General features: G+C 35.3%; 1 protein-coding gene across 1 annotated transcript; it reads right to left on the bottom strand.

Annotated features, from left to right (window-relative positions):
• Positions 1–6,396: 6,396 nt before the first annotated feature.
• Positions 6,397–11,525, bottom strand: LOC134238593 (small ribosomal subunit protein uS3). The gene is made up of 6 exons (XM_062720723.1): positions 11,462–11,525; positions 10,575–10,799; positions 10,324–10,418; positions 8,598–8,785; positions 8,133–8,316; positions 6,397–6,449 (listed from the first exon to the last, which is right to left on the bottom strand). The coding sequence occupies exons 1-5, from the start codon at positions 11,489–11,491 to the stop codon at positions 8,135–8,137; spliced, it is 720 nt and encodes a 239-aa protein (XP_062576707.1). The 5' UTR covers positions 11,492–11,525; the 3' UTR covers positions 6,397–6,449; positions 8,133–8,134.
• Between the last annotated feature and the right edge of the window lie 14 nt (positions 11,526–11,539).

Raw genomic sequence — 11,539 nt, forward strand, 5'->3', positions numbered from 1 at the left:
CCCTATCAGTAACCCATCCCTAACCCTAGCCTTACCACTAACACTACCACTAACCCAAAAACTTACCCTACCACTAACCCTAACCCTACCATTCACCCTATGACTAACCCTAACCCTACCACTTACCCTATCACTAACCCTAGCCCTATCAATTACCCTATCACTAACCCTAGTCCTATCACTTACCCTATCACTAACCCTAGCCCTTCCACTAACCTTAACCCTACCACTAACCCTATCACTAACCCTACCACTAACCCTATCACTAACCCTAACCCTATCACTAACCCTAGCCCTATCACTACCCTAACCCTATCACTAACCCTAGCCCTATCACTTACCCTATCACTAACCCTATCATTAACCCTACCACTAACCCTATCACTAATCCTACAACTAACCCTATCACTAACCCTACCATTAACCCTATCACTAACCCTAACCCTATCACTTAACCTATCACTAAGCCTAGCCCTATCACAAACCTTAACCCTATCACTAACCCTACCCTACCACTATCCCTATCACTAACCTTAACCCTATCACTAATCCTAACCCTACCACTAACCGTAATCCTACCACTAACCCTAACCCTACCACTAACCCTTTCACTAACCCTAGCCCTACCATTAACCCTATCACTAACCCTAACCCTATCACTTACCCTATCACTAACCCTAACCCTATCTCTTAACCTATCACTAACCCTAACCCTATCTCTTAACCTATCACTAACACTTACTCTATCACTTACCCTAACCCTATCACTAACTCTATAACCCTACCACTATCCTTATCACTAACCCTAACCCTATCACTTAAACCATCACTAACCCTAGCCCTATCACTAACCCTAACCCCATCACTAACCCTAACCCTATCACTAACCCTAACCCTATCACTAACCCTAACCCCATCACTAACCCTAACCCCATCACTAACCCTAACCCCATCACTAACCCTAACCCTATCACTAACCCTAACCCTATCACTAACCCTAACCCCATCACTAACCCTAACCCCATCACTAACCCTAACCCCATCACTAACCCTAACCCTATCACTAACCCTAACCCTACCACTAACCCTAACCCAATCACTAACCCTAACCCCATCACTAACCCTAGCCCTATCACTAACCCTAACCCCATCACTAACCCTATCACTAACCCTTACCCCTAACCCTACCACAAACCCTAACCCTTACCCCCAACCCTACCCCTAATCCTATTAAAAATTCTAACCTACCCCTACTCTTAACCCTAACCCCTACCCCTTACTCTAACCCTACCCCTAACACCCAAGCCCCAACCTATCACCAGGTGTCATGATTTGAATAAACTTGAATCTAAGAATGCTTCCAAACATATATGACTAATCATCCCTTTGATCTTCCCTATGTATTCCTATGAAAAATTGGGGTGGCTCACCCTACTCCTGAGGAGGGAAGGGGGGGGGGGTGTGAATCTACAATCATTGAGGGTGTGCTTCCATCTAAATATGCTAACCATAACCTTGCTGTTTTTTTTTTTATATGTAATTTTTTTTTTATAATTTAAGATGGTTACGAAAATAAATCAGTCAATGGCCTCCAGGTTTCATCAAAAGATTCTTTTTCATTATTTTTATAATATATATATTTTTGTAACTCATACATTGTCTTAATAGATCTAGAGGATATCAACTCACCTAAGGAGATGTTAACCTTACTGTTCTTGAGAAGAAGTAAAATAGCGGTATCTATTCTTATGTAATATTTGGATTGCAAAAATTGGCCCTACCCTACTTTTGGGGGCTAGTATTTGTACAAACTTGAATACAGTATATATAGTTGAGGAAATTTCTATCTAAATATGACTAGTCAAGATCTTGCTGTTCTTGAGAAGCTTTTTCTTCATGTATTCATAGTATTTTTAAAAACTTTGATAGCCCATGGAGATGCCAACCCTTCCCCCGGGGGGGGGGGATGTCATGATTTGAACAAATCTGAATCCACACTATTTGAGGATGCTTCCACATATTAATTTGCCTTTTCAAGCTTCTGCTGTTCTTGAGAAGAATAATTAATATTTGAATCTACACTACACCAGAAAGCTTTTACATAACTTTCATCTTTTACCCAGCCAATTTTTTACGATTTCTTAATTATCTTTCATTTGAAGAGCTTATTGTCTTTTTCAAACTTTAAATCCCCTTTACCCTGGAATACTTTGTGTCAAGTTTAATTGAAATTGGCCAGTTGTTCTGAAGAGGAAGATGGAAATGTGATACCATTATTTCAACAACGATGGAAAACGGACAAATTTTGATCAGTAAAGTTCACTTGAGCCTTAAGTTCAGATGAACTAAACAGTATTCAGTGGGACAAATCTAATGTACATGTAACAAGGATTTCTAAAGTATTACAAAATATTAATCTGCAAAACATTGCCCTCTGAGATCCAACATGCTATGGTCATTTAATATATTTAATTATATTGTGAATATGTGTGATTTAACGCCATAATAGACGTTTTATCTGAAATAATTCTTTAGCATTTACAAAAAGGAAGAAATGTAAATTTCACAATTTGTTTTTCTTGTAGCCAAGGATTTGTGCATTAAATTATTGCATACCAATGTAAAAAAAAAAAGTATAGACTTGTCACCCACAGGCGCTAGTATACTATGAAACAATCACAGGGACGTAGCAATTTTTGCCAACAATACTTTTACTATTGAAAATGTTCATTGAAAGGCTGGTTGGCCCCTCCACTTTATACTAAAGTAAAGTTATATGAAGGAAATATAGTATTGTATGGAATTGGTAGTGAAAAAAGTTTGCCTCTACCCCCCCCCCCCCCCCCCCCCACACACACACACACACACACACACACACGAAATAGGATTTACGAGTTTGGGCAATTTTTCCTTTTTTCTTTCTTTTTTTTTTTTTTTTTGCTTGTCAACTACAGGTAATTAACAAAAAAATTTATGCCCCCCCCCCCCCCCCCCCCACTTTCAAAATCGATGCTACGGTCCTGAATCACAAGTGTTGTCAACCCCCCCCCCCCCCTTTCCACGAAATTTTGGAATAAAAATTATAAATGTGCAAAAAACAGTTTTTTAGAGAGAATTGTTTTATTTTCTGCTCCATTACCCTCTTAGACACACTCTGGTCTTTTCTCTCTGAAGATCTCTGCCTTTTCATTGTGATAATTGCAATTTGTATCGCTGTATGAAAAACACGTCTACTCTCTACTAAGCGAAGTGAGTAACTAACTACGGTAACCACAACGCAACGCTCCCTAGCAGTTACCAAGTGTGACGTCATCTAAATCAGCAGCACATAAATCAAAAAATAATATTGTAGAACAAGTAAATTATCAGATTTTCTTACCTTTTATGTCACCTCTTGGATATAATATTTGTTTTTTTCCGTTACAAAATAACACTGCAAAGTAAACCTGACGTGACGTCATAATTAGACAAACGTCATACCTCATTCGGATCACAATCGCCCTTTTTCGTAGCCGATATTTGTAACATCGGAAATAGCCTTTTCCGTCAAGTTACGATTGTTTGTTGTGAGTGATTTTTGTTTGTTTGCCTCATTTTTTTTTCTGTGTGAAGTTTGCCGATTGTGACAACGGAAATAGTCGAGTAGTTACGATTGTTTTTTTTTTTCCCCGTGGTTACGGAAATGGCCAAGCAGTGACGATTGTTATCTTCTGTGCAGGGTCTTCATTCCTTTTTTACTTAAAATATTTTACAAATTAAAAAAAAAATAAAATCATATTTACAAAAAAACTAAATTTAAAAACATTTTACAAATTATAAAAAAAAAAAAATTTAAAAACATTGCGTAATGAAATGTATGGAGATAACGAAAAATTTTCAACTTCAAGCCCAAAGTTAGGTTCATAAAATAATACAAAATACGAGAGGAGCAAATTAACACGAACCTCAAAAACATCGGAGGTGAAATCAGGTACCATGGAGGAGTGAGCATCCCCTGCTGATCGGTCACACCTGCAGTGTGCCATTTGTCATTATCGGGACTTAACGAAAAAAATCCGTCAATTCAGTGTGTAAGTAATGTCAGTTAGCATTTGACTCATTGATAAATTGAATTTGCTGACAAGGTTATTGTATCGACCATTGAACTTACAAAATGATGACTACTAATATCTTTGTTTCATCAACTTATTTGTCATTAATTTAGCATGTCTTAAAGGGGGAACTATGCCCGAAAAGTCTTTGTGTGAAATTTTCAAAACTTTGACATTTCTTTCCTGACCTCTTGCTCTTAATTTTTAGGTATTAACAAGCAAATTCAAAGAATTGTGGTCCCCCGCTTTCCGTATCTTTGTGGGCAAGATATCATTTTTAGGGTCAAGGTCAATAGGTCAAAGTTTTTGGTATCCCATGAAAAGTCTTGCCATAAAGAATACATATATTTAAAATATGAAAGTCCTAGTTTCTACCGTTCAAAAGTTGTGACCAAGGTTAACGTTTTTAAAAAGTAGTTAAAACTCCAAGGTCAAGGTCAGCGGGTCAAAGTTCTTGGCATGCAATGAAAGGTCTTCTCACAAGGATTACATACGTGAAGTACGAAAGCCCTAGCCCTTACTATTTAAAAGTTATGGTCAAGGTTAAATTTTTTTAAGTACGTAAATCTCAAAGGTCAAAAGGTCAAAGTTGTTGGTATCCAATGAAAGGTGTTGCCTTAAAGAATACATGTGTGAAATATAAAAGTTTTATACCGTTCAAAAGTTGTGACCAAGGTTATAATTTTTAAAAAGTAGTTAAAACTCCAAGGTTATGGTAATTCATATTCATTTTGGTCTTTTTACAAGATATAAAATATGTGAATATAAGCCGTAGCCCTTATTCAAAAATTATGGTCAAGGATAATTTTTTTTTTCATAAGTTAAATTTCCAAGGTCAAGGTCAAAAGGTCAAAGTTGTTGGTATTCGTTGAAAGGTCTTGTCACAAAGAATAAATATGTGAAATATGAAAGTCCTAGTACTTACCATTTAAAAGTTATGGCCAAAGTAAAAGTTTGGAATTTTTTAGGAAAAGTAGTTGAAACTCCAAGGTCAATATAAATTATTGGTATGAGAAAGGTCTTATCACAAGCAATACACATATGAAATACGAAAATTATAGCTCCACTAAATCAAAAGTTATGGGCAAGGTTAAAGTTTTTGTTTCAAATATGAACAACAGAAGATCATAAATGTTCTATTTTTCTGTCATTGAAATAGTTAATGACAAATTTGCATATTTTTTTTACACAGGAGTGTGTGCAAAAAGTGTGAAATGCTTTAAAAAATATTTTCAAAACTGACAAATATGAGAAGAACCAAAAATGTCAAATCACATTGAATATCAACAGGTATTTAATTTATATGACTTGTATATAAATGAACATATTCCGCTTCGTATGAAAAATTATACAAGTTCTTCGAAAATACAATTTATATAATTTATATTCATACAAAGACAATGTTGTAATGTTACCTGTTTTGACATGCAATATGGGGGCAACAGTGTTTCACAAACACTTTTTTTTAAATTTTAATATACGACATATATACAACTGGCAATTTCTAGACCGATGTCTCAAAAAGAGGCCCATGGGCCTCATAGGTCACCTAACTGGATAAGCATCATGTAACAACTTTCCAACCATTGAATTTTGTTCATGTTTTAAGCCAGAGGCCTTGACATTCACAATTTTGAAAGACTCACCATTTCCCATCATAACTATAAACTTTGCAAGCTTAGTTTGTTTACTTAATACCCAGAGCCAGAGGAGGGGGATATGCCCCCACATTTCATAATTTTAATCATCAAAATGTTAGCAATATACCAAGAAGCAGGTTTCAAAGCATTAATTCATTGTGCGTATATAATTAGCCCCCCCCCCTCCCCTCTATGGTACCCCTGACACAGGGGACTTGAAATTCAAAATTCTGAAAGAAACACACATGGTCATCATAGCTATATAGGTAGGTCATATGTTTAATACCCCTGAGCTAAGAAAATGAATTGCTAAGAATTGATGCAAGTTCCCCATATAATTTATATAGCTGGGACATTAATTCCCGTATTAACAACCAAAGAAAGTATTTCATTATTTAAATAAAAATAACGTATGTAAAAAATTATTAGACAAATCCATGCAGGCTCTGAGAACAGGTCAAGAACTGAATCTCCAGACAGACATACTGAATCCAATAAAAATCAATTTGCTGGGTGTATAATATACTTTTCCTCCTTAGGAAAGTAGACATCTGTTTTCAAGCCAATTTGTTTTACTCAACCAAACTTTTAGACTTCATTTTACACCAGACTTTCTGTTTAGACTTTTGTTTGAACTGTGTTTTCCAAGGAAAAATAAGATGCTCTGAAGGTTTTTTCACATTTATTTTTTTGTTTACACAAGTCTCTTTCACCAAATCTGAAATAAAAAGACAAAATTCTACATCAGTGAGTTAACCAAACATATGTACAAACAATTCATTACTTTCTTTCATACATGTCAACTTATAGCCCAACAATACAACTTGTATATGAAAACGAAATGTTCATCTAAGCTGAAGGAATACAGTTAATTCTCGATAAACCGCCACCTTTTGTAATTTAGAAATCATGGCGGTATAACGAATTAGGCGATGAATTGAATTTTCCATCTTTTAGGAAATAAGACGTAGAGTTATCGTTCTTAGAAATACCATTTAGCGTTTCTATTCTTATTATCACATGTACATGTATGTATAAACATATTTCTAAATTTGAAAATACTTCATGTAATTTTTTATTGTACAATTTCGCTAAAACAAAATATTCAGTTATGAAATTAAGACAAGTACATGTACATGTGTATGCATGTAAACTCTGTTGATATCGAAAAAAAAAATGCTGGGTCGATCGTCGTGATACATTGCCTATAGAAGTTAAATAAGTTCTTGAATAAATTAATTGTTTATTAAATCATTGTTAATAAAACGTTCACAATTTCCAACTTATAATTATTTTTTAAGCAAACTTTGCATTGTTTTTAAAAGCAGAGACCATCAAAAAAATATCGTTATCGGCGTACTTTACAATGACCGCTTTCGTGGTGAAGCCTTGACTAAATGATTTCATTAAACAGAGAACCAAATTATTCTAACAGTTCATGTTAAAATTATTGTTTACTTAATTGCATGTACCTTCACTGGCTTTGCATGCTTTACAACAGGGATAGCGTCAACCAATTAGCCGCGCTTCACTGACCACATGCACCTGTGGCGGTATTATCCAGATAATTTACACTTAAAAATGGACGTTTGTTGTGAAAACAGGGTATGTGTGCGAATTTGGCGTTATAAAGAGAATTTTATATAGCAGGAAAAACGTTCTTGGGAAATCATGGCGGTATTGCAAAAATGGCGATGAATCGAATGGCGATAATTCGAGAATTGACTGTATATCTCTAATTGTTTAACACTTATTTACCCTTTCAATTTTTTGTGCAATAAATTTTCTGGTTAAAACAAGCCAAGCTATACATAACAAACCTTTGAAAAGCAATAAATTCAATGATATGAGCTGTCAGAGTTCCATTTTTTTCCCGGCTGGGTAAGTTCAGAAAATTTTCATTTTCATTTTGGTTTTGATTTAGTTCTTTGCATCTAATGCTGACTATTTAATAGTAACATCATAACTAATCTTGCTCATTTCTGTAACTGACCCATCTTTTGCAATGTGTTTTGACTGTTTAAATTTATTTCACTCATATTTATCATATACTGTGCATTTCAAAATTTAGCGCAATCAATGGATATGGAGATGTAGCGTAATCGAATGATTTCTTAGTGGTATTCATGAGTTAGCAAATCACTGTCTGCGCTAAAGCCGCTAAAATTTGAAGCCTGCTTTTTTAAGTACACATACAGTAAATCAATGTCATTCTTTAAATTTCAGTATAAAATACCAAACAATGTGGACTGTGGTTTTCAGATTTTTGAGAAGGTCCTGTGACAGCCCTTAATTTTTTGACTAACCAATATTTCTGCAATAATTTTTTGCTAGAGTTAGCTAAGGCCCATTATGCAAGCATTCAGCCTGCTTTAACCCCTGTCCAGGCTAGCTTACCCACCTTTAGGCCTGTACAGCTGGGGCCTCTGTGGGCTTGGCTCCTTTCTGTTCACTGTAAGGGTGAGCAGGAATGGTCTCCTCCTTTGGCTCCACAACACTGACGTGATCAGGCAGTGGTCGTTTGGGACCAATTTTACCACTGGGATCCCATGGCAACATGATCTTGACCTTAATTCCCAGCACACCTAAAAGCAAGTTAACAAGGTTAGCACTTTTACACTTACAGATAACAGTGTGAAAAGTAGCAAACATATAGACTACTGGTATGCTAGATAAATCCCAAACAGGAATCAAAACATTTTCTGGATTAATTTTTCACAAAAAGACTAATATTTTGTATCATCATACAACTGTCAAACCTAAAATTACCTTTTAGTGTACACCATTTAGTTTCTGGTATACACTCCATAATATGCTACGAATTAAATTTATTCCCTGATTTTTAAAAATTTTAAGTACAAGTTACCCTGTCTAAGCAGGACGTGTCTGACGGCTGTGTCTACGTAATCGTTAATGGGGTCACCACTGTGGATCATAAGTCCGTCCACAAATTTCATGGATTTAGCTCTCTGTCCTCTGAGCTTTCCTGAAACAACGACTTCACAGCCCTTAGCACCACTCTCCATGATGAATCGCAGTACTCCATAACAGGCCCTGACAAAAAAGGAACACATGTAAACAATTTCAAAATATTGCTCGACTATTTTCCTTCAAATCTTGCAACATCCCTAGTTTTGTATTGTTACTTTATTATATGCAGATTTATAGATTTCTTGTGACAAATATTGTTTTAAAAGTATAATGCAATGTCAAACCATCACTGTACACACCCATTGTATAATGACTGTAAATATGCAGTAATGATGTATTAATTTACCCAATTTTTTCCCACAGTACTGCTCAAATAAAGCAGACTGTCCGCAAATTGGGAATTAAACTAAAGCACTTCTTTTGCAAAAAGTGAATTATACATGTATTTATTTATTGATAAAGTGAATTAACAAGTATTTATGGGCCACATTGCTCACCTAGATAAAGCAAACATATATCAAAATCCTCCCCTTCCCCCTAAAAGAAAACTTGAAAAAGGTGCAAACTTGAATCTACACTACCTGAGGATGCTTCCATATAAATTTATTTGAGGAGAAGATTTTTGTGTAAAACTTTGGTTGGCCATTTTGGCCCCACCCTATTGAACAAACTTGAATCTACATTATGCTTCCATAAGTTGTTCCCAATTATGGCCTTTTTTTTTTTCCTATATATTTCTATGTAAAACTTAGGTCGGCCATTTTGGCCCTGCCCTACCCCCGGGGGTCATGATTTGAACAAACTTGAATCTACACTACCTGAGGATGTTTCCCCATAAGTTTCATCTTTCGTGGCACTGTGGTTCTTGAGAAGAAGATTTTTAAAAGATGATTTCAAATTTTTTTTCTGGCTCAGCATTACTTGAATACCAAGTGTGTTCATTAAGAATGTTCTTCCCAATTTTTTTTTTTATCTGCTAGATTTCAACATTCTTTTTTTTTTGGCTCAGCATAATTTGAATACCAAGTGTGTTCATTAAGAATGTTCATCCATCCTGCATATTCATATTCAGAAAATAGTGAATATGCAATACATGCATGTTTATGTCACTAAAACAATATTTTTCAATGCTGTAATGTATTACAACAATAATGCCATGTTCTACACGTTTCAAATAATTCCGCAACTATTGCTGAAATCCTGTATTCTGTGCATTCTAATACTTAAGTTTGTGTGGACCATTGCACATTTGATTAATGTTAATTTAAGATACTTTATTACTACTGTTTATAAAGATTACACTCTGCAGGGCATTCAATTTTACAATGTCAAAGCAATTAATTTTACAATAAAATTTTTGTCAAAAGTTCTGCAGAAACACTTGCACTTTTATCTAAATATATATGTCTTGTTTTACACCACTAAAAAAGCACAAATATTTCTGTATTGTAAAACCATTACAATGTACAACCACATGATAATGACTGTAATACACAGCAATGATGTATTAATGTACCCAATTTTTACCACAGTACTGCTCAAACAAAGAAACCTGTCCGCAAACTGGGAATAATAGCTTTTTTTGCATTCACAGAAACTGAGATGTCTTTGACAATTCTAATATCAAATTCACAAAGAAATCAGGTCTTCAGAACCATTACCTCCTTACTGCCAGCCCTCCAATTAACTTGTATCTGAGAGACTCACACTGTGCAATGGCACACAGACCACGCTGTGCTACCTTCTCTGCATAAAGCTACAAAATACAATCACTGAATTATAATTTCTGCACTCTTGCTCAGCACATATTTTAAATAATACTTCAAACACACATCCTTAAAGCAAAAGGGAGGCAAATGCTTCAGTTTTCTCTACATGGGTTCTTTTGTTCTTATTCAACAATCAGGTATACCTCAACTGTTCCCTCTGGGAAGTTGAACCTTTTCTGTACGACGGAGGTCAGTTCTCTGATCCTCCTGCCTTTTTCTCCAAGGACATTCTGTGTTCTTGTGGCCAGGATAATGATTTCTGTACGTGTAGGTGTCACACGAACTTCTACACCACTGTAGCCATCTTCTGCCAGCTCCCTTGTCAGGAAATTGTTCAGCTCAGCCTTGAAGACTCCATCTGCAACAAACTGCAATAGACATCCTAAATTACTATATTTGATGACTGATGAGCAAGTTAATGTTACTTTTCCAGGCTACTTTATTAAAACAGTAGCATGTTAATAAGTAATTCAATTTTCAATTTGTCCTGAAAACTTCTCTTCAGTGACTGCATCTGACATCAGTGATCACTGCATGTTTGTGAACTGAATCAAAGTATCATGACAATGTCACGGAAAGAAATCGTCAAGTTAAGGTTTAGTTAAAATTTGCGGATGTGTCAGATTTAGTTTAAAATACTAGCCTCACTAACGATTTCACTACAATGCTACATGGTTCTAAACCCCCCCCCCCCCTTTTCACCCAAAGCCAATTACTTGCATGTATGCCATAGAAGTCCTCTGGGATAAAAATACATATAACAATAGATATTTATGTTTGTCATACTTTTTCTAAAATATACTTCTAGACTATTTTCTGATCATTAAAGGTCTTTTCCATTCAGCATTCATGATATTTTGATATGGTTATGAACGACTTTCTCTTCTCAATCCAAATTAATCGTTCTTAAATCCCAACATCCACTTCCAATGAGAACATAAAATCAAACTTAATTTATTTTACTATCATTTATTGGGACATATTTTACTCTTCATGCCATAATTCAGGCGTAAATTCTAGCAAAGCTGACCTTTTTCTTCTTGCTGACGGGATTCGCCATGTTGATGGCTTGAAAAGGAAGTAGAAAAGGGAGGAAAGACATGTAGCA

This window comes from Saccostrea cucullata, unplaced genomic scaffold (genome assembly GCF_032062105.1).
Source record: "Saccostrea cucullata isolate Sc308-1 unplaced genomic scaffold, CSIRO_AGI_Scuc_v1 ctg63, whole genome shotgun sequence".
Lineage (NCBI taxonomy): Eukaryota > Metazoa > Mollusca > Bivalvia > Ostreida > Ostreidae > Saccostrea > Saccostrea cuccullata.